This window comes from Carcharodon carcharias, chromosome 1 (genome assembly GCF_017639515.1).
Source record: "Carcharodon carcharias isolate sCarCar2 chromosome 1, sCarCar2.pri, whole genome shotgun sequence".
In the NCBI taxonomy this organism is placed as follows: domain Eukaryota; kingdom Metazoa; phylum Chordata; class Chondrichthyes; order Lamniformes; family Lamnidae; genus Carcharodon; species Carcharodon carcharias.
The window spans coordinates 103,660,456-103,685,294 of record NC_054467.1 but is presented as its reverse complement, the minus strand read 5'-3'; the positions used below and the strand labels follow the sequence as shown (position 1 = coordinate 103,685,294).

At 40.5% G+C, this 24,839-nt stretch overlaps 1 protein-coding gene across 5 annotated transcripts in view; it reads right to left on the bottom strand.

Moving 5' to 3' along the window:
• The window catches only part of ptpn13 (protein tyrosine phosphatase non-receptor type 13), a 270,908-nt gene that overhangs the window by 234,053 nt on the left and 12,016 nt on the right, over window positions 1-24,839 (bottom strand). For all 5 annotated transcript variants that reach the window (XM_041196016.1, XM_041195983.1, XM_041195993.1 and 2 more), the window contains exon 2: window positions 14,731-14,850. In XM_041196016.1, coding sequence (XP_041051950.1) covers window positions 14,731-14,845 — 115 coding nt within the window. In that variant the 5' untranslated portion in view covers window positions 14,846-14,850. The remainder of the gene's footprint in view (window positions 1-14,730; window positions 14,851-24,839) is intronic.

Here is a 24,839-nt window from a genome sequence, read left to right as displayed (position 1 = left end):
GCTGACACATGCTGTATGCCTTCAGCAGCCAAGACAAACCATTATTACTACATTTAGTCACTTGTCCTAAAACTAGTGAATATTACATTGGGATTGAGATCCTGCACTCAAAAGAATCTATGTAACAGTTTTTTTTTTATAACTACAAACAGCATAAAGCTATTGCTACTACGTCTGGCCATTTAAGCCCCAACCCATATGAACTCTAAGATATTAAAATGATTCCCCATTTATAACATCCACACAAAATAACTATTATGTACACAAACAAATATATTTGAGGTTCAAGAAATTGTTAAGATCTGCAACATTTTAACAGGCATGTCATCACAGTAAAATATTGTAACATCAATTTTACAATTACAAAGGTCAGCTTAATTTTTTTTTAAAGCCAATAAAAATATAAACAGCGATGAAAAATGAACAAAACTACATCCTCAAGGTTGAAAATTACAGGGTAATGTTATTCTCAGGCAAGCTTGTCCTCCCCATCTATTTATGGATGCAATGCTGGCATAAATAAATCTGAAATTTACTGTTTGTGCACAGGCAACGTGGCTCTTGGAAAAATGGACCATTCACATAGCAGCCTGCCTTGCTGTATTTAATATAGCTGTTCTGATTGGGTGAGGAGTGAGTTGGCGGCTCCCCTTCTATTCAGCCCCCTCGGTTGGTCGCAACAAAGGTTTTAAAATTTATTTTCCCTGTAATTGCCTTTTTCAATCCAAATATGTTTATTTGTTAATAAGGCACCAATCAAATCAGGTTTTCTTACATCAAAGAAAGAGTATGTTTATTCGCTACTGCACCTGAGGAAAAAATAATAAAGACACACACACACAGACATCAGAACCAAGACAGTTAGAATCCAATAGAAAGTTAAAAGAATATACGATTACGTCCATTACTTGTCTTTGAGGCATAGATTGTTCAATGTTGTGGCTGTTTGAAGTTAGGTGGTTTCCTGTAGAATTCTGGAGTTGACTTTGCTCAGGTCTGAACTCTGTTGAAGACATCCATTTTGCTTCCGGAAAGAGCAAGGACGAGGGTGAGAGCGAGCGCGAGGGCAAGGGCGAGCGCAAGAGCACGGGATCTTTCCTACTTTTTTCCAGTAGTGTCTTTTTAGATGACAGTCAAGTTTCTTTCTCCTCCTGCTTGTTTTTTCTCTTTGATACTGCTTGGCAGAACTAATTTTGAAGCTCCTCCTTCCTTACATCCCCATGAAGGAATTCAATTAGCATGTCTGAAATTCATTGTTGTAGACCAAGTAACCCATTTTTTAAAAATCTTTTTAATCAACAAAACCTTTCGAAGCAGTTCAAGATATAAATCAACAGGAAATATGGGTTATTCCATCCCCAAAGGGGATTTTGAATGTCTGATGAGTATTTGATCAAAGTCGAGCACTTTGCATCTTTAAAGCCTTCCTTTCAAGAGTGTCCCTGTTCGAAGTGGGCCTTGACACCTCCCAGGTGTGAAATTCCATTTAAAAGGTCTGCATTGTAATCCACATAGAAACTTGCCAGAAAAGTGGTCACCTTTACAGTATCAGGAGACTCATAACAGCCTTTTTTGATTAGTGTCTTTTCTTGTATATCCTCAGTCCTAAATGGGTCTCTAACTCCTAGACAGGACGGCTACAATCACATTCAATTTCCCTGCAATATGGATGATTTTTAGGTGATATGGTTGGAGAAACAAACTCCAATGGAATAATCTTGCATTCTGAATTTTGAATTTTCCTGCAAAGGTTAAAAAGTTGTGTTCGATATAGACTATGGTTCCTCTGTATTCATTTTAGGCATATATCTCAAGTGTTTGACAGCCAGTAATAAATCTAGGATTTCCTTTTTTACTGTGGAATATCATTTCTGATGTTTGTTTAGTTTTTTTGGGAGAAGTATCCAACTGGTGTCTCTATTCCTGATTTGTCATCCTAAAGGAGGAGAGCAACGACTACGGTACCACTCACATTGGTGGCTGCTTTAAATGCTTGGTTGAAGACTGGAGCTGTTAGCACTGGTTTGTTTACTAAAATGGTTTCAGCTTTTTGAAAACTGTCTGGCATTTCTCAGTCTATACTACCTTTGCTTTTTTCTGTACTAGGTCTGTCAGCTACCATGCTAAAGTTTGGGACGAACTTGTGGTGGAACTCACACATCACTAAGAATCTCATGATTTCCTGTTTTGTGGGAATGGGGAACTGGGCAATTGCTTGCACTTTTGCAGCTCTGGGCAGTACTTGGTAGGTAGGCCACCTGAACCCTAGCGAACTCGCTCTTTATGAGACAGACCACAAGGTCATCTGACTGTACTGTCTGAAAGAGGGCTTCCAGTTGCTCCAAGTGAGTTTCCCAGGTGTCACTGTACACTAGGTGGTCATTTAGGTACACAACACAATTGGATAAACCCGCCACTAACTGATACATCAGTCTTTGGAAGATGGCTGGGGCATTTCTGAGTCCAAATAGCATGACTCGACACTGGTATAACCCATCCAGAGTTGCAAGGGTGGCATCATGCAGATGGTCAAGGAAACCTGCCAGTATCCATTGAGTAAATCTATGTTGGTAATCTCGGCTGCTTTACCACCCTATCTATGCAGTCTTCCAGGAGAGTTATCGGGTAGGAGTCGGCTCTGGTTGCTACATTAACTTTTCGGTAGTCAATCAGAACCTTGTGGAGCCATCCAGCTTGGGTATGAACACAACTGGGGAGCTCCAGTTACTGTTGCTAGACTCTATTAGTTGGTGATCCAGCATTTAGTTAATCTCCTCCTGAACCTGGGCCAGCTTTTCTGGACCTAGACAACATGGATGTTGCCTTATGAGAGGGACCTCTCCCGCATCCACATGATGTAGAGCTAGTGTGGTGCAGCCTGTTTTATCTCTATACAGGCTTTTAAATGCAGTGAATAGCCTTGTCAAATCTGCTCACTGTTCTGTAGTTAGGTGGGTGAATGAGCCCAAGTTTGCTCGTATTTCTGTGTTTGTTAGTCAGATAGTAGGGGGTTCAATGTGGGCCTCACCCACGTCTCCCTCCAATTCATCGCCACTGTTACCCTTATCCTCTAGGTCAGTGCCTATGGGACAGACTGTTACCTAATTGCCCCCTTCTAGGCTGCAGTATTAGTTGATAGAATAGTTGGTGAGCAGAGCAAAAGGGAGTAAAATGAAACAAGTAAAGAAACAAAAGATGCAGTCCAGAGGAGGTTAAATGGCAGAATAAGGAAGAGCTGCCATCCAAAAGCAAAAACGAGAATAACGGGGTTACAGGATTAAGACTGACACATGAAAAGAAACAAAACAAAATGTGGGCTGGTCAGAAATTACAGTCTGAAATGATTGAACTCAATGCTAAGTACAGAAGGCTATAAAGTACCTAATCAAAATGTGAGATGCTGTTCCTTGAGCTTCACTGGAACACTACAACAGGCCAAGGACAGAGATACCAGCATGAGAGCAAGATGGAGAATTATAATCTCAGGCTACCAGATGCTCAGGGTCATGCATGTGGACTGAATAGAGTTGTTCCACTATATGGTCACCAAATCTGCTTTTGGTCTCCCAGTGTAGAGGAGACTGTGTCGTGTGCATTGAATACAGCAGACTAAATTGAAAGAACTACATGTAAATCACTGCTTCACCTGGAAGGAGTATTTGGGGCCTTGGATGGTGAGGAGAGAGGAGGTAAAAGGGCAGGTGTTATATCTCCTTCACTTGCATGGAAGGGTGCCATGGGAAGGGAACAGGGTGTTGTGGGTGACTGAGGAGCGGGCCAGGGTGTAATGGGAGGAACAATCTCTTTGGAATGCTGGGAGAAGAGGGGAGGGGAGGGGAAGATATGCTTGGTGGTGGCATCACTCTGCAGGAAGCGGAAATGGCAGAGGATGATCCATTGAGTGCACAGGCTGGTGGGCTGTAAGTTGAGAACAAGGATTTTTGAGATTGTGGTTCTGGGAGAGAGGGGATGGAGTGGAGCACAAGTGCAAGAAATGCATGGGACACAATCAAGGGCCCTGTCAAGCAAAATGGAGGTAAATTCAAGGGATGATATATCAGAAGTACTGGTATGGAAGGTTGCAGAACAGATGCAATGGAGACGGAGAAACTGGGAGAATGGAATGGAGTCCGCACAGGGTGCTGGGGGTAGTGTTGTTGAAGTAGCTATGGGAGCAAGTGGGCTTATAATGAATATTTATCGATAGCCTATCCCAGAAACGGAGATAGCAAAGTCGAGAAAGGGAAGAGTCAGAGATGGGCCATGCAAAGGTAAGAGAAGGCTGTAACAAGTGGAGGGCAGCGAGGATCAGTGCTGGAGCATCTGCTATTTACAATATATATTAATGACTTAGACAAATAGACTGAGAGTAATGTATCCATGCTAGGTGGGAACATAAGCTGCAAGGACGACACAAAAAAGCTGCAAAGGTATATAGACATGTTCAGTGAGTGGGCAACAAGGTGACAGATGGAGTATAATATAGGAAAGTATAAGGTTATTCACTTTGGTCGTAAGAATAGAAAAGCAGAATACGTTTGAAAGGTGTGAAACTTCTAAATGTCGATGTTCAGAGAGACTTGGGTGTATTCGTATCTTCTTCTTGAGCTCTTTGCCCAAAAGTAGGTCCTTGGCAATTATTTACTGAACCATAGTTGGAACAGGAATCAAAACCCACGCAATTGGCATTAATCTGATCCACTGACTAGCCATTGAGCCAACTGAGCTAACCAGCCCCCGCTGTGCTCATATAAGGTACACAAAGTTAGCATGAGGTACGGCAAATAGCTTGTTGGCTTTAATTGCAAAGTGATTGGAGTGCACGAATAAGGAAATCTTGCGATAGTTGTATAGGGATTTGGTGAGACTACACCTGGAGTACTGAATACAGTTTTCGTCTTCATATCTAAGAGAGGATATACTTACATTGAAAGTGGTTAAGCAAAAGTTCACTAGATTGGGTTCCTGGGAACAGAGTGTTGGCCTATGATGAGAGGTTGAGTGAATTGGGCCTATACTTCAAAGAATGAGAGGTAGTCTCATTGAAACGTACAAGATTCTGAATGGGCTTGACAGAATAGACAAAGAGGCTGTTTCCCTTGGCTAGAGAATCTACAAACGGGGACACAGTGTCAGGATAAAGAGTCAATTATTTAGGACTAAGATTAGGAGAAATTTCTTCTCTCGGGGGTTGTGGATCTTTGGAATTCTCTACTCCAGAGTGCTGTGGATGCTCCATCAGTGAGTATATTCAAAGCTGAGATAAATCACTTTTTAGTCTCTCAGGGAATCAAGGAGAATGGAGAATGGGCAGTAGATAAGCCAAAATTGTTTTGAATGGCAGAGCAGGTTCAAGGAGCCATACAGTCCACTCCTGCTCCTATTCATGTCCTCAATAAAAAAAAAGTGCAGGTGAGCTAGCTGTACACTATTTCCTCAACAAAGTGCCCAAGCTGACTCCTTACTCTCTTTCCCAAGTTGCCCAGTGGAATTGGCCTGAACCTGCTAATGAGCGGCACTGCCCAAGTATAAAGACTGCAAAGCTGCACAAGACCTTTCATTCATGTACCTGCGAGTACCATGTAACCCGTAAAACAGACTATTAAGTATAAAGAGAAAAAAGACCTTTTTAAAGGAATCAATTACAAAAGAAAACTGCAGAAGTTGTGATTTTGACAAAGAAAGAACAAACTTAAGTACTTCACAAAGACCTTGAAGTTTCAGTCCCAGTCTGAGTTGCCATATGATGAACTGGTTTTGTCAGTTTATGGCTAGGACCAGAAAAAGCAATGTAAGAAACTAGGTGCTCCATGAGTGAGAAAGTAGCCCCACCCTCCGGAAACACATATTTTGCCAGGGTATCACAAAGCAGCACTGAGGTAACAATAGAAAAGATAATGATGCAGACTGCCCATTCCTACCCATCAGCTGGAGTACAAAGTGACACTTAACAAAGCAATAGGGGCCTATTAATTTAAATGCACTTACAAGAGTCTGTTTGCACCCCCAAAACATTTCCACAACAAAGTTAATCCTCAATATCTACTTACCAAACTGCTAAGCAAATTCTATGATGATTATAGACAGTTCAAGTCCTGACATGTTTTTTTAACAACCATACAAATTGCTCAGCTTATTACTGAAACTGGTCGGATAGTAGGTAGCGAAATATTGACATAATCCAACCATAGCTTGCTTTTACAATGTTTCCTGAGCATTTTATCATCAACTCCTGTCACCCATGACCCTACTGAATGGCTTGAGGTGTTGTATGACCTGCTTCTACTTGTATTTCTTAAGTTCTTGTGTTCTTATGACTTAGGGCCTAGGCAGCTGAAGCAATATTGCCATGGTAGAGTGACTAAAATGGGCTGCTCAAAAGGCCAGAATTGGAGGCGCACAAATATCTTGGAGCACTGCAGGTTTGGAGGAGATCACAGAGATAAGTTGGGACAAAGCCCTGGAGCAATTTGAAAATAATGATGAGAATTTTTAAAATCAAGGCCTTGCTTAACTAGGGGGCAAAAGCAGGGAAAACAGGGAAGATGGGTGAACAAGTTTTGTGAGTTGGGAATCAGGCAGCAGGGTTTTAGATGACTTCAAATTTGCAGGAGTCAGCTAGGAATGTGTTAGAATAGTCAAGTCTAGAGGTAACAAAGGCATGGAATAAGATTACAGATGAACTGAAGTAGGTGCTGAGTCAAACTATGTTATGGAGATTGATCTAGACAGTCTTAGTAATATGTGGTTGGGAGCTCTCCTTCGGCTCCAATATGACACCAAGATTGAAAACCATTTGCAGTAATTTCAGGCAGAAAGTTCAAGTTAGTAGCTAAGGGATTGGAGTATGCAGCATAAATCAAAGACAAAGACAAGATCATGGGTGATCATGGATAATCTTAGCCTCAACTCTACCTTCCTGCCCATTTTCCATAACCCTGTGCTCTATAGATCAAAAATCTGTTTATCACAGCCTTGAATATCATGACCCTTTGAGGGGAGAAATTCTTCTTCACTGCTGCCTTAAATGGGTGATTTCTTATTCTGAATCTATGCCCCCGGCTCTAGATTCCCTCATGAGGGGAAACATCCTCTCATCATCAACTCTTTCAAGCCCTCTCAGGATCATATGTTTCAATAGGGTCACCTGTCATTCTTCTAAACATCAGTGAAGATAGGCCCAACCTACTGAATCTTTCCTCCTAAGACAACCTCCTGATCACAGGAATAGCCCTAGTGAACCTTCTCTGAACTGCCTCCAATGCAAATATATCCCTCCTTAAATAGGAGGCCAAAACTGTATATAATATTCTTAGGCATGGCCTCACCTACACCTTTTACAGTTGTAGCAAGGCTTCCCTACTTTTATTATCCATTCCTCTTACAATAAACAATCAACATGCCATTTATCTTCCTAATTACTTGCTGTACCTGTATGCTAATGTTTTATGTTTCATGTATGAGGAAACTCAGATCCTTCTGGTTTGCAGTATTCAGTAGTCCCTTGTCATTTAAATAATATATTGCTTTTCTATTCTCCTGCCCAAAGCGGATAGCCTCAGATTTTGCCACATCATACTCCAGTCAATTTTTGGCTTACTCACTTAACTTGCCTATATCCCTTTGCAAACTGTGTCCCGCACACAGCTTGCTTTCCTATCCATCTTTGCATTGTCATCAAAATTGGCAACAATACACTCAGTCCTTTCATCAAAGTCATTAATACAGATTTTAAACAAGAGAAGAGAGCACTCAGTAGAGTGCATACCTCCACCATACTGCATTAACTCAATGTTATTACAATCAGGCAGCTCTTCCCTAAGGCTTTTCCCTGCCTGATTGATGCTCTGTAGCTACAAAGCTGAAAAAAGAAATCTTTTTCTTCAGAGCTTCCATTTCACTGAGACAGCTTCAGGCCAATCCACATCCAAGAACCTGAAAACTGCTCACAGTTTGATGGTTGTGACAAGTTCCACCACAGCAACTGAGACAAGTTACAATATTCTAAATAAAGCAACCTACAACATACTAAAAAAATGTCAATTTGCCCCATCTCCCAATATTAACGGATCCTTTAAAACAATTCTAGGATCCAAATCCAGATCCACATCTTCACCAAAAACAAATCAGTTCCTCCTAGGGCCATACCTTGTCTGTGTACCAAGTTTTGTTGAAATCCATTCATTAGTTTTGGAGATATATTGAAGCAAAATTATTACCTTGGCCGATCTTCAGTGGTGGAGGTAGTGATTGAGCCCCCACCACTGATCTCTGTGGTGCCCCAAGAGTTACAATTTGCTAACCTGAAAATGACTCATTTATCTTGACTCTTTCCGGTTAGTCAGCCAATCCTCTATCTATGCTAAGACACTATGTTCAAAACCATGAGCTCTTATCTTGTGCAGTAACCTTTTTATGTGGCACCTTATCAAATGCCTTCTGGAAATTTAAATACATTACATTCACAGGCTCCCTTTAGCCTTGTTACATCCTCAAAGAATCCTAATAAATTTGTCAAACACAATTTCCCTTTCAAAAAACCATGCTGATTGCTTGACCGCATTACGATTTTCTAAATGTTTTGCTATTACTTCCTTAATATTGGGTTCCAGCATTTTCCTAATGACAGGTGTTATGCTAACTGGCCTACAGTTTCCTGCATTTTGTCTCTCTCCTTTCCTAAACAGTGGTGTTATGTTTGCAGTTTTCTAATCTGCTGAAACCTTTCCAGAATCTAGGGAGATTTGGAAGATTACATCCAGTGCATCCACTCCTTTTAAGACCCTAGGTCAGGTCCTGGGAAGGCATCAGTCTTTAGTCTCATTACTTTTCCTAATACCTTTTTTCCAGTGAAAGTGATTGTTTTAAATTCCTCCTTCCCTTTCCCACCCCGCAGATTTTCTATTATTCTTGGGATGATTTTTGTGCCTTTGATATAAAGGCAGATACAAAACATTTGTACAAAGTCTCTTGTTTCCCATTATTAATTCCCCAGTCTCATCATGTAAGGGACCGATGTTTACTTTAGACTTTTTATATACTTGCAAAAGCTTTTACTGTCTGTTTTTAATACTTTTTGCTGGTATACTCTCATTCTACTTTCTCCCTCTATTTTTTGGTGATTCTTTTCTGGTTTTTAAATTTTCCCAATCTTCTATCTTACCAGCCAATCTTCTCAAACATTGTATGGCTTTTCTTTCAATTTGATATCAGACTTAACTTTCTCAGTTAGCCATGGTGATCTCTGCAATTCCTTCCATAAGCCACTCTCTCTTTCTTTAAGGTGCTCCTAAAAACCTACCTCTTTGAACAAACTTTCGGTCATCTATTCTAATTCCTCCTCATGTGGCTCGGTCTCAAATGTTTTGTGATAACACTCCTGTAATGCATACAAGGATGTTTTACTATCTTAAAAGTGCTATAGAAACACAAATTGTTGTTGTTGAATAGGAATAAATGGATCAGCCTTTTGAAAGCCAACACAGCCATGATGAGACACCTGGCTAGTTCATGTGCTGTGAAATTCTATAATTCTATATGTAACTATTGTCACAATAAATAGTTGAAGATAGTCGGTAATTTGCACCCCATTCTGCAGATGACTGCTGATCTGGTTATACTTCTATAATTATCTGAATCGTTTGTGGCATGCTAGATAATAAAAGTTGATGCAAGTGATAAGGTGATACTTCTAATACACTTCACTGTAAAAAAATACTCAAAGCATTTCAACCCAGTACAAATGCACAAATTTGGAAATGTTTGTGCCCCTACACCCCGCCTGCTCCTGCCTATGTAAATTATTACTTTTATCATAAGAACCAAAGTAATAGAAGCAAGAATAAGCCCTTTGGCTCTTTCAGCCTGCTTCATAATTCAATAAGATCATGGCTGACCGTCAAGTCAACCTTCCTGCACAATCCCCATATCCCTTTATTTCCTTAGTACCCAAAATCTATTGACCTTTGATTTGAAAATAGGATTTATATTCCCCATAAAAATTGAATTTACTAAAAAAAAAACATGGTACACAATAAATATTGGTGATGGCATCTTATTTTTGAAAATGCTACTAGGCTATAATTTTTATACAGTCTTTACAAAGAGGCATAATGAAATTTAAACATTAGATGTCGGACAATGGGTGGGGGAGTTATAAGTAAGAAGAAGTAAACAATCTGACCTCAATCTTTCCATTCCCATTTATAATATTAGCAAATCAGGAGTGGGCAACCAACCTGTTCTCAAGAGGCCAATCAGTCATAAAAACATTTTAAAGGAGGCTGCCTGCATTCATTTTAAGTAAATGTTATTTTTTTAAACTCTTGTAGGCCAGGTCCCAGGAAACCAGAAAGCGGGAGGCAGGGGAGGTAATGATTGCGCCCCCTCCACTGATCTCTCTGGTGCCCCACAATTTGCTAACTTGAAAGTGACTCATTTATCTTGACTCTTTCCTGTTAGTCAGCCAATCCTCTAACTATGCTAAATTGTTCCCATGAGCAAGTCTTTGATGTCAGTCAGGTTCTTTGCCACAATATTGGAATGGGGAAGTCTTGTACAACTTAAAGCCATAGCAATCGTGCATATCTCCAAAATGTCAGCTTAAACAAAGCACTGGCAACAGGATCTATCAAGAAAAAGTCACTTATGGGGACAAACTTTCCCCGCCGATGGAGGGGGGGGTGGGAATTTTACATGACCAGCGTGACGTCCACCAGGAAGCGCTGCCTGTGCGGGGGGGATTCCATCAGCCGGGAGTGCACTCGGAATAGCGCACAGATCTCCCTGAGGCTAAGTGCTGCCTCAGGGAGATCGGCTCCGAATTAAAATTTGCGACAAAAATGATAGAAAAATTTCCCTGACGTGTCCCCTCGTGTGACACTGTCACATGAGTTGGGGCATGTCCATAGCTTTAACTGAAACCTTTATCAAAAATTTAAATCCCCTCATGAAACCTCATCTCGCTCATGAATGAGGTTTCATGCTTTTTCTGAAGCCCACCAGGGCTCCCAGCCTGTCCTCCAACCTTAAGATTGGACGGGCAGGTCCACTAATGATTTTTATTAGTTTCTCAATGGCCTCAATAGGCCGTTGACAGATCGGTGGGTGTGCAGCTGATTCTGCTGCGTCCCCGCCGACCTGAAAATGGAAATGATGCGGGGTGACGTCGGAAGTTCCACCCAACGTCATCCCGCGTCTGCGAGCGAGCCTCACCCCCGTTCGCTAACCAGAAGATCCTACCTATGGAAGTTGTTCTATCTACTCCTCAAAATCAATAAGGTTCTTGAAACACTGAAGTCAAACATTCAGATTTATTAAGTGTATTTAGTAACTATTTATGCATAAACTTAAAATAGTACTTCCAGCCACACACCAGGTGATGCAAGTTGTGACTAATGTGGTACAATTCAATATTCAGGTGGAACAATTTTTTCAAATCCAGAGTCCAGTTACAAGTCATTGGTTTATGTGCTTTACTCAACTACAGATCATTAACCTAAATGTACTTAAAAGCATAGAACTGTACATATCTAGCAAAAAAAATGCATGTATGACCACTGAGTAAAATTATACTATTGATTGGCATAGATGACCTCATTTTCCATCAGTTTGTTTTCCACATTCTTAGGCTTCTTATCTTTTCTTCCTGAGGTCACCTGTCCATTTTAATTAATTTTCAATGGGCTTGTGTCCAGTAGCACCTTATCTGGTCTCTCCCCCATGCTCCTTGCCATAATAAACATGCAGGTTTTTATCTTAAGTAAGGTTTTTTCTCTTGCTTTCTCCCAGGGAATTATGCCTATGACACACTGGCCCTGATATTTACTCAGCGCCACGGGAGGGGCAGAAGTTCCAAAAGGATGACCAAGAAGTAAGGGCTTCCCAGGCATCCTGCTCAAATTAACCCAGGTAAGTAGATGATCCGGACACCAGAACATTTAGCCCACTATTCATAGCATTATAAAAGGATATATTTGTAATCTTGAAATCGTGCCCAGAAGTAACATTTTACTTGTTTAGTTACATGCAGGTGGAGGGCATTAATTGGGCTTTCACTTGAGCAAATCAAAAGAGACACTTATTGAAGCTTTGGTGTGGCTAAGTTAAGACGTATTTGCTTGCAATATTTTATGCTGTGAATAAATGTTGGACTAAGTAAAGGTTAGCTTCAGTACTAACTTCAACTGGCTACCTGTGGCATAACAACTTGCACAACTATTATGGGCACTTGCAATGTATGACTATATGGAACAGCAGCTGAGTAAACAGTGGAGATAGGGAGGTCTTGTGCCGCAATGGGTACTGTCCTTGCCTTTGAAGCAGAAGCTCCTAGTTCGAGTCTCACTCTAGGACTTGACAGCCAGGGAACGTGCATTCATAATGTGCATAAATCGTATAAATCCTTCCAATGCACATAGGGGAGGCAGTAAGAGCAGAACAGTCTCCTGATCAGCCACGCTTGATATGAAGTGGCACCCTCAAGTTATAGCCTCTGGCAACAGGCCAGCCACCCGCTCCAGGAAAAGCTAGCCACAGAAACAGATGTAAGCACGTGCTTTGTCTGCCTCATGCACCTCTAGGCACGAGAAGAGAAGGAAGAAGCAGTGGAGAGGAAGGAAGCAAGAAGCAGGGATTCAAATAGCTGTCAATCTACGTTGCTTTATGTCCAAATTAGCACCACATTGAGATAAATCCCTATTGTGGGTGTTATTGATGCTGGTACCATTTCAGATCTAGATCATTTCTGGTAAACTGGGTAAACTGAGCTAAGATTTAAGGCAAATGTGGTCTTCTTTAAATTATTTAATGATCCAGTACTAGATGACTATCCTGCAACGCAATCCCTCAATGTGACATACACTTTTTAAAAAAAATCAGTAGAATGAAAACTAGAACATCAAAACATGTGGAATATCTTCTTCACACTCATAAGTAAGGAAATTTTTAAAAATGGATGATTCAGCTCCCATTCAAGCCAGGAATATTAACAGACTGGCCAGTTTTCAAAGTGAAATGTATTATTGTGTTCTCCATAAACTTTTGTATCGTGGAGTGCTTTGTTTATGCCAAGTTTTCTGAAATCTGAGCCCACAGTATGAGAAACACTAGCTGTCACCAGAAGTAAATTTACAGCAGTGAATTAACATATCCATTGCCAGCTCTTCAAGCAATTTTCACAGATCTGTAGCCATGTTTTTAGTATGAATTAAGAGGAACTGTAAAGAAGCAGAGCTTAACAATTCAAATTCTTTTTTAAAATTCACGAGAGCCATGGCCTGCCTAATGCTCATAAAATTGCTTAAGTGCAGATAGGGCACAAGTAGGAAAGCAGAAGACTGTCCTTTGTTGTTACCACAGTATCTTTTTTCCTTTCTTAACTCTGTGAGGTGCTTTCCCTAACAGGAAATATTCAGATCCATTTCCCAATGCTGCTCCACAACATATGAGTGGTGTTGTAGCATGAAACCATTCCTGAGCATTAAACTTAACTGAATAACATCAACTGCAGCAGATCCAACTTGCAAAATCTGTTACTGTTTAACTTGTCTATCAAATTCTGAATTATTACCAAACCGCATTGAATTCTCATGCTTACGTAGTCCTTAAATTATTTAATACACTTTTCAACACAAAATAAACAAGATTTTTTAAGGACGGATTGAAAAGGCTAAAAAAAGGACTGAAGGCTGACCTGATCAACGTCTTTAAGATGACGTGACTGTTTGAGAGCGTAAATGTGGAAAAAATATTTCTGCTTATAGGGAGACTAAAACTAGGATCAGGAATATAAGATAGGCACCAATAAGGCCAATTGGGAGAACAGATTATTTAACCTGAGAGTAGTAGAATATGGAACATGCTACCTTATGGAGTAGTTGAGGTGTTTAAGAAAATACCAGGTAAACATGAGCCAGAATTTTACCTTCAGCGTGCAAGCGTGCGCCCGACATACCGGAATGTAAAATGACACGCAATGACATTGAGTGTGCGTCCCAACGTCACCGCGCACTGTCACGATATTTTGCTCGGCAGGCATGCAATGGAGTCGGCTGCGCACCCGCCAATAATTAAAAGGCCTATTAAGGCCATCAAGAAGGTAATTAAGTTGAAGTTTATGCTGCCTGACTAACCTAATGGTTGGGGGGCAGGCAAAAAGGCCTTTACATTTTTTAGCAAAACCTCATCCATGAGCAGGATGAGGGTTCCTAAAGCTATTACAAATTAAATAAAAATTTTCTTTTGAAATTAAAAACATGTCCCATCTCATGTGACACAGTCACTTGAGGGGATGTGTTTCATTGAATTTTTACTGTATTTATTAATTTTTTTCAAAAAGCGTTTCAATCTCCCTGAGGCAGTTCTGTGTCTCAGGGAGATTGAAGCACTATTTCGCACGCATGCGCGAACTGCATGCCAGGCCCACTCTCCCTCCTCCCACCACAGTGCTACCACTTGCGATCTATGCAGGGCTGGCCTTAACTGGCCCGCCTACGTGAAATCACAGTGCAGAGCCAATTGTGGGTGGTGGTCAACTTCCCAACCACCCCTGCCTGCTCCTGCCATGAAATTCAGGCCATGAGGGAAAAAGGAATAGAAGGTGTTAGGTGAAGAGGGGTGGGAGGACGCTCATGTGGAACATGAACCAGTTGTGTTGAATGGTTTGCTTCGGTGCTGCATATTCTATATAATCCACATCAATCAGCATGTTAAAATTAAATGGTTCCATACCTTTGTGAAACAGATCCTGTAGGCATTCTGCACTTCGGCTTAAGACAGCCCAAATCTCCTCTTCCTCTAGTGGTCCTCCCCGAACCTCCAGAGCCTCAGCCAGTGAGACATGCATTTTATCTGATAATCAAAAGTAAATGAATTAAGAGTTACACTGAGGCGTTTGTATTATTGTATGATGTATACCAAAAGACAGACCAGAATTGTGAAAAAACATTAGGGAATGTTTGAGACATACACAAATTTCAGAACATAGGAGCCAGAAAAAACTATTCAGTCCGCCCAGTTCAAAATCGGAGGAGTTCTTTTTCAGGGTCTGGTCTGAAAAGCATTCTTTTCTCCCATAAACCAAAGAGCCAGATTTTGCTGTAAGAAATAATTATGAGACCATCAGTGCTCATGAGGATGCCCTGTACCAGTATTTCACTGATAGGCTCATATATACCCACTAAACTCACCAGAACAAATTAGCCTAACATCGGTGGTGTAAAAGATAATCTAATGCTTAATCAAAGATAGAATAGAAAAATATATAGAAACTGAAAAGAAAATATAGAGCAGTCAGCAAGGGCTCCAGGAGGGAAATTCATGATTGATCAACTTCATTCACACTTGGAGCACCCAGACCAGCTTCGGTCTCCATATCATAAAAAAGGGCATAGAGGCATTGCAGAAGATGCAAAAGAATTACCAGAATGATACATAACCTAAGATCAATTAAAATGTAAAACTGGTCACTATGAGGCACAGTTGAAATATATAGCATAGATGCATTTAAGTGGAAACTAGTTAAGTATATATGGGGGAGAAAGTAATAGAAGGCAATATAGAAGGGGTTAGATGAAGAAGGGTGGAAGTGGTTGTTGTGTAGCCCAGGACATGCATGGAACTGTTGAGCAAATGGCCTGTTTCTATACTGTAGATGTTTCACAGTACATTATAAATTGTTAAGGCGTATCCATTCCCAGTGAAAGTATTTTTAAAATTGTGATATACGCTACGTCTTGATTTCTCTGCCCGAAGGCAGGTTCAACACATAGCACCATGACCTCCACCAGGGGCAGGGCAAGGAGACAGGTCCCAAATCTGCCCCAGCCATAACAAGGAACAAACCCTGTGCTGACTGCACCAATCTGATCCACGCTGGCCATTCAGCCAACTAAGCCAATCGGCCCCGACAAGGAGTCACAGTTGCCGTGGCAACATACACTTTTACATGCATGATTTACCCTGGAGCTATGGGTAGTGATGGTACAGGCTCCGATTTCTTTACATCTCATGGCTGACCAGGAATCGCTCCCGCTCTTACCGCCTGTTATTAGTGTATGCAAGAAGGATTTTACAAGTTGATATTCAACCTGTTTGGACACATTTTGAATGCACCTTTGTTGGTGATTGAGTCCTGCAGTGGGACTTGAACCCAGAGCTTCTAGCTCAGAGATAGGGACGATACCCACTGTGCCACAAGACCTCCATGTCCTAATTACTGACAAGCAAATTCCCTGGCACTGAAAATTGGATTTTACAAATGTGGAATCTCATTCTCCCCAATGTTAAATTATTGTTGGTGATTTTAAAAGTTACATTTTGTTTCATTGTTTCATCTCTGCTTATTTTATCTCACTCTTAATAGAGTCCCTTTCCATTTCTTTCTTTTGCATTTATAACTGGTTTGACATTGGATTAAGTATTCCAACTGACACTTCCTGGCTCAAATTCTATGTGACTCACTAACAATTCTTTAATCTGATTGGTTAAGGAGATATAATTACTTGTTCTGTTCACATAGGTCCCAGATTCCATGTAGATTGCCTGTACCACAATGGCTTTCTAATTACAGTAAATTCCAGTTCAACTCCCATAGAAAGTCTGTGGACAAGTGCAAATGTAATCACCATCTGGCACATTCACTCTCAACTGAGAGAGAAATCTGGCAAAATATCTCTATACTCATCACCAAAGTCAAAACTGATTCAATTCCCTTTTCAATGGACTCAATATTTACTGTATTAATAATTTGAGGACACTGAACAGAATATGCATATTAAAGCAAGCATGTGTGGAACTCTACTATCCCCAGCTGGTGCAGTAATACAAATAGATAACATAACTGCAGTTGACTGCTTGTGACTTTCTTAGCAATTAATCACTTGATATAGTATAGCTGAGGGATGAGAGTCCAGTAGCAAAACAGTTAAATACAGTGAGACATCTTGTAAAAGTGAAACTTCCCCAACAAAAAGCAAATGGTAATACAAAACACCTCTATTATCTAAACAATGCCTTTCTCACCTCATGATAATGTAATAGGTTTTCTACATTTATTAAAATGTGAATGAAAACGCAGGCAGGCTGCACATAATCCGTTCACAGTTTTAACCACAAAATTCTTCCAAATGGTAGGAAAAATCATTTTATTGTTATTTCTTTTTGGGAAATAATGAAACTTCAATGGAAACATTCTGATGAGGTCTTGACTCATATTGGTGCCGTTGATTTATTAGAGCATTCGAAACATCTAGGTAGCTCAGTGCCTTGTATTCACTGTATTACAATATAATGAAACTTTCCTTAGTCACTATAATAGATGGAACTCCCTGCACCACCCCACCCCACCCAACTAATTGGAATAGACATTGATCTATAATTGAATCTATAAAATCTGGTCTCACGCATATGGTACATGTCACGGTCCCAGCTGATGTTAATACTGGACCAGTCAGGTCCCAGAGTGAAACCTGTCATGATAGGTCCTAATTTTTTTTTAAACCCATTGAGGTAAGCTACTGAACAAATTTACAGGATTCTGCTGATGAACTTTTAATACAAAGAATAAAACATGTATGAAACAAGAAAAATTAACTATATTACACCAGACAAAAAGGTTGGGAAGATCTCAATACAAACACAAGAAAATGATTCAAATTCACAGTATTCCTTTTATCCCAACAACATCTTTACGGACATATACAAGTTAAGAAAGATGAAACAAATTTAAAATATCTATCTTATACTCTAATATTCAGGGTAAGTATGGTTACATGTGAATTAACAGGTGTAGTCAGACAAACCGCATTCCAAAGTAAAAGATAAATGTGGCCAAAGCAGATTCCATGGATTTCTCAACAAGCCACCCAGACGTTTGTCACATTGTGAACCAAAAAATCTCACTGAAACTTTGTCTTTCTCATGAGGGTTTCCAATCTCCGCATGTGAAGACCTCGCCTTGGAATTCTCTTCAAACGTTGCTCCTACTCAGATGGCTTCAACAGGGATCGACCTCCAGAGTTTCAATCTCGCCTTCTGAGATTCCTTTCCCCTGGATCCCCACATACATTCAAGCATCACCTTGCAAACACAACTTGAGGTCTTTAGCAGTGTCAAGCACAACACTACTGCTTTGCCCTTACACGGAGTTGCATGGAGTCACCAACCTTCAACTGTCCTCTCGAATCTTCTGGGCATCTGTCGAGCCTACTTTGTTTCAAGTCTGTTTCCCACAGCTCCCTTTCTTTAATTCAGAGCCTATTTCTCTGCTTCCCTCTCTCAAGTTTAATTAACAGGATCTGTTTCTGATCAGTCTTTGTCCTTGCCTGGGACCTCCTTCTGGGTCCTCTCTCTCTGTCCCCCTCGCTGGGACACCTTCCTTCTAATGGCACTCCGGTTCAGGCCACCTGACCTGCAGTTTCAAACTGTTTCACTTCTTTGCTTCCTTTTATTCTGCGCTTGTGCGCAGGGCTGGTTCCTGGCCTAAAGAATGTAAAAAGTCTAACTGTGCCTGTGTGGCTCTTTCCCGGTTGATGCATGCGTGAAAGGCCCTAGGCCCACTGGGAACTGAAGTTCCCAGCCTCTGACTTCAGAACAAGGTAAGTGTTTGCATTTCTTAATATACAGTAATACTCTAGTTAGGAAATTTAATCCAAATACAGGAAACACATCAACTGGATTATACCGCCACACTTCACGACTTTCTGCTTGTATGTACCTAACCTTTTATTTTTCAAACAATAGACAGAAAACAAATGGAGCTATTAACTTTAATTTTTCAGTGTTGACACATGTCCCCCACTACCACCCCCCCAAGTTTTCCAGGAAAACCTGGAGTGCATCTATCCATGCATATATACTTGACTCATTAGCACTCGTTAATTTAAGTGGCAAATTATATTTGAGGAAATAACAGACAATAAGCAATACCATTGCAGATTAAACTCAGTGACTAAAACAGAGGAACTATTTCTTGTTAAACATACTTCAATCAAAAACTCGGTATTTTACCTTTTATCACACCACCAGTTTTTTTGTTAGAATAAGAATGTGTTCCATTAATACTGCCATGCATTCCCACTTTGGAGTGGGAGAGCAACTTTCGATTCATTCCAGTTACAATCTACGATTTACACTTTTCTGCACTTCTGACAACAACACCATCAAGGAAGAAATTGAGCCTCGCTCTTCCCCAGCCACCACAACTCTCAGTGGATAAGTACACCTACTTTTACAATACTGTTTGTTATTGAACCTTGGAGATCTACAAGTCCAGGTTTAATCTTTTGAAAAGGATGAGGAAGTTTCAGATGGTGAAACACAAATGCTAATCAGTGACTGAAAGCTGTGAAGTGGATCTGAGGCAGAAGATCAGCCATGATTACACTGAACATTAGAGCAGGCTTGAAGGGCCAAATTGCTCCTATTTCTTATGTTCTTACTTATGCCTATTAAAAGACCCGATCTAGAAAATCACTGATGATAAATGGGACAAGTATTAGGTCTGTCCTGTTGGGAAATCTTCAGCAGCTCTTGAAGACAAAGAAACCAAGATGTGATTTATGTCAAGTGGGAATGAATAGAAAAACTAAGGGATCAAGGTTACTTGGGCCACATTTGGAATTCTGCAGTCAGTTTGGGGCTCTATTCTTTAAGAAGGGTTGTAATAGCACCGAAGAACAAAACACACAGATTTACCGTGATGATACCAGAGCTGAGAGATCACAGTTAGAAGATTTAGAGCAACTAAGGATTTATTACAGGTATTGTGAGAAGATTACTAGAGGTGTTTAAAATAATATAAAGAATACATTAAGTATGATTATATTAATGTTAGGTAAACGGAAGACAGGGTCCCAGCATCCCAAAATTAGCACATGTTTACTTCATGGAAACTTTTTCACACAAAGTCTATTGGAATGTGAAATGTAGTGTTTGAGATTAAATCGATTACAGCATTCAAAATGGTTCTGGATAATTACATTAAGGTGGTCAGGGGAGCTAGTGGGAAAATGGAGCTGTGTAAAATCAGTTCTCAAGGGGGATCAAAAATAAAAACCCAGTCATAAAGGTTTGGCCTCCTGCAAAATTTCTGTTTTCATACCTTTTTCTCTCTCTTAACTGGGAGTTTCTGCTAGTGGATTTTGTGGACCTGCAGGTTAGGAAAGAGTTCTTGTTAGCACTTTTGCCTCTGCAAGAGTTCTTGTTAGCACTGTTGCCACTGTTATCTACAACCCCTGTTGTAGATAAATCTTAAGTCAGAACACTAAGGTCTGTCAGCATCAGACACTCAAATTACATGAAACCTAATGGAATTAAGAATTGAATATAGGGCCTCAAAGTTTCATGGTATATACCTATGTGGCCAACAAAGACAAATACCTTCACCTGCTCTAAAGAGGGCAAGGGATGACTAACTGCAAAAAGTCAGTTTCAGTTATATGAAACCAATAGAAAAATCAAATTATTTGTTGACTAGATAGACTAATAAATAGGAATTACGTTATTCTGTTCCATTTATATCAAAGTGCAGTAAAATCTGTATTATCCGCATGCACAGGAAATGAATGGTGCCAGGTAATCTAAAATACTGGTTAACAGAGAGCACCATTTATTAATGGAAAACAGTACCATACTTGTAACATGAATCAATATGCAAGTGCTCAGGCTGTAAAGAACAGTATTCTTTTTACTTCTAATTTTCAACAGTACACTAAAACATAAATTATAAAATAATAAGGTATACAGGTACCGGTTCCGGATAACTCTGTAATTGCCTCCAATTGGTAAAGTGAAGATTCATATTAGCGGAAGGAAAGGTGATATGTGAAGGCTGCAGCATGTGGGAGCTCCTGGATGCCAGTGTGATCCAGGGCAAACACATTTACAGTAAGTGTTTGCAGCTAGAGGAACATCAGCGCAGAGGCATTGTGCTGGAGGTTAAGCTGCAGACACTGTGACACATCAGGGAGGGGGAAAGTTACCTGGATGCTTTGTACCAGGAGGCAATCACACCCCTTAGGATAGCGTCTTCTGATTTGGTCAGTGGTCAGGGTCAGGAGGGTAAGGGGACCCAGAGTGCAGGAGCCTCAGCCTTTGCAATTGTCCAATAGGTCTGTGGTTCTTTCAGCTTGTTTGGATGAGGCTATAGGATGAAAAAACTGACCATGGCACCACGGTACAGGAAGCCATTCAAGTACGCGGAGCAAAAGGAAATGTAACGGTAGTAGAGGACAGTATAGTGAGGGGGATTTACATTGTTCTCTTCAAAAAGAGCGAGAATCCAAATGGCTGTGTTGTCTGCCCAGTGCCAGGGTTCAGGACACCTGCTCAGGGCTGGAGAGAAACTTGCAGTGGGATGTGGAGGATCTAGTTACCATGGTCCGTGTAGGTAGCTGTGACATAGGTACAACTACGAAACAGATTCTGCACTGAGAGTATGAGGAGCTACGCACTAAAAGCAGAACCTCAAAGGTAATCTCTGGGTTATTACCTGAGCCACATGCAAATTCACATAGCGCAAATAAGATTAGAGAAATAAATGCATGGCTCAAAGACTGGTGTGGGAGAAGTGGATTCTGGTTCATGGCGCACTGGCATTGGGGAAAGTGGGATCTGTGAAGTTGGGATGGTCTGCACTCAAACCGTGCTGGGACTGATGTTCTAGTGAGCTGCATAATGAGGGAAGAAGAGAGACTTTTAAATGAATAAATTAGTTGGGGCAAGGGATCAATTTGGGAACATGTGCTAAACCATAGAGTAGAGACAAGGCAAGAGAGAAAGGTATTAATGTTGAAAATGATAAACAGAACATGACAGGAAGGGATAGAGAGTACAAATCTAAGATTAAAACAGCAGTCAAGGCTAGAGGTTAAAAAAAATAATAAAAGGACAAATCTAAAGGCTACATATCCGAATGTACGTAGCTTTTGAAACAAAACAGATGAATTGATAGCACAAATAGAAATAAATAAGTACAATCTGATAGCCATTACAGAGACATGGATGCATAATGACATAGATTGGGACCTGAATATTGAAGGGTATGTGACTTTTAGGAAGGACAGGAAGCTAGGAAAAGGTGTGAGGGCTGGCTCTGCTAATTAATGATGGTATTAGCACATTAGAGATGGATGACCTAAGTTCAGGAAACCAGGATGTAGAAGCATTCTGGGTTGAGATGAGAAATGATAAAGGCAAGAAGTCACTTGTGGGAATAGTGTACAGGCTCCCTAATTGTAATTACATGGTAGAACAGAGCATAAGGAAGAGATAATGGGAGACTGTCAGAAAAGTACAGCAATAATCATGGGAGATTTTAAGTTACATATAGACTGGGAAAAATCAGGTGGGCAAAGGTAGCTTAGATGAGGAATTTATAGAATGCTTTTGGGATAATTTCTTAGAACAGTGTGTTCTGGAGCCAACAAGAGAGCAGGCTATGCTAGACCTGATATTGTGCAACGAGATAGGATTAATCGATCACCTCATAGTGAAGGCACCCTGGGTAGCAGCATAATATGATTGAAATTTACATTCAGTTTGAGGGAGAGAAAAATAGACTAGTATTTTAAACTAAGGGCAATATGTGGGAATGAAAACAGAGCTAGCTAAAGTGAACTGGCAAATGAGATTAAGAAAAAACTCAGCAGGTCTGGCAGCATCGGCGGAGAAGAAAAGAGTTGACATTTCGAGTCCTCATCACCCTTCAACAGAACTAGGTGAATCCAAGGAGAGGGGTGAAATATAAGCTGGTTTAAGGTGGGGGGCGGGGGGGGGAAAGAGAAGTGGAGGGGGGTGTGTGGTTGTAGGGATAGGTCAAAAGAGATGCAGTGGCAGACATTTAAAGCAATTTGTCAATATTGTCATGACTTGTCAATACTATGTACCCAAAAAAATCACCATTTTGTATTCAACAATTAGTAAAATAGTCTTTGATTTAACCACTCCTGTGATTCAGAATACAAAAACTGGTCAACAGGGAATTTATAGTAAACACACTATACAAGTAAGTTTATTTGTCCAATTACATAACTCTAAACTATCTCAGCTACAGAGGTTAATCTAAATCCAGCACTCCAGTCTCCTATTGCAGCTACATTCTCCCATATTTGTGAAAAAAGATTGGCTCCAATTTTAACTGCCTCCACATGGAGGAAATCGGACAGGGAGAACCAGACGTGTGTCAGTTGCTCCATATTAATCAGGTTTCCTGAGCTGGAAAGAAGCAGGATTCAATAATGTCATCAGGACCCAATCTTGTATATTAGGTAAAACCTGCTGGCAGCAGGATTCTGGGTCCATTGACACTCCGAAGGCAAGTTTCCACTTTTCCTTGTTGACCAGAAGAGGCAGGAGTGCTTCTCTGAGCCTCACTAAGGATCCTTGGAATTCCCATATAATGGATTACCCATTCCCTCACCAATCACAGCATGAGCTTTGAAATGCTCTACCCTGCACTTTCCAACCCCATGCCATGGCATCCAGTTTTCCTTCCAATAACTGCTAAAGAATGTCCAATGGGTGATGAGAAGCTGAGTAAATGGAGTTTAGAAGAATGAGAGGTCATCTATTTGAAATATAGAAGGAGCTAACAAGGTAGACACAGAGTTTGTGTCCGCTGGCTGGGGAAACTAGAACAAGGGGACAGATTCTCAGGATAAAGGTCAATCATTTAGACGTGAGCTGAGGGGAAATTTCTTCACTCAAAATGGTTGTGAATCTTTGGAATTCTCTACCCCAAGGGTTATGGATGCTCCATTGTAGACTATATTTAAGCTGAATAGGCAGATTTTTGGTCTCTCAGGGAATCAAGGGATATGGGGAACAGGCTGGCAAGTGGAGTTGAAGTTCAAGATCAGCCATAATCATACTGAATGGCAAAATCGGCTCGATGGCCATATGGTCTACTCCTCTTATTGTGGATCCCCAACTGCAGCTTCCCACTGCCAATTTGTGTGTTTTCCAGCTGTCCAGGTTGTTGGCAAGAGACTCCAGCATTTTATTGAAGCAAGGCGATTGTGTATTGCACTGAGAAAAGACTTACCATGCGGACTCAGTGTAAGCACCCATTATCGAATTAACTTTATTTACACCACCCAATAGAAAATCTTAGCTTTGACTAACAGTTCTATTTAATGGTTGGGACTGTGGCATTAATTGATTTATCTTAATCAAAAACCCTGACTCACATTGCTCTACCAGTGGATTCTGTGATACCAGCAAATTTTCAGTTTCTTTGTGATGTCCACTTTCTTTCTCCTTTTGTTTGATTTCCTCTTTCAAGCAAATGATCTACACGACACTGACAGAGTATCTCCAACCTTCGCTAGATATGTGAATGTACCGAATATCTCTTTACAACAACACAAATCACATACTTCTCCTTTTCACCTCACTGTTTTTTTACTATGACCATCTGTCTAGCATAAAACTCTAAATTTTATGCCTGGTGTATCATGACTTATCTTCACTTTGTCTTGCTTTCCTCTTACCTTGCTATTGGCATCAGACTTAAGCAAACTAAATCTTGTCCTAGGAGCATGTTTAAACACTAAGTCATAAAGTGAGCAACCTGTTATAGACTGGGTTTTTCTGTAACAGGACAGAAAATTGTCTAACCTGTGCCAAAGAGAAACATGGAAATTTACTGCCTAGCTTATCACATAGCAAATACTTCTGCAAAGAACTCTTCACTATCTATACACTCCCTTCTGCAGCACCATTTGATGCTGGGTGATACGTAGTTCTCAAGTGTGTTTGACTCCATTCTCACTCAGAAATATTTCAAATTCTTCTGATGCCAACACCTCTGGCAACCCATAAATTGCAAATCAACGTTT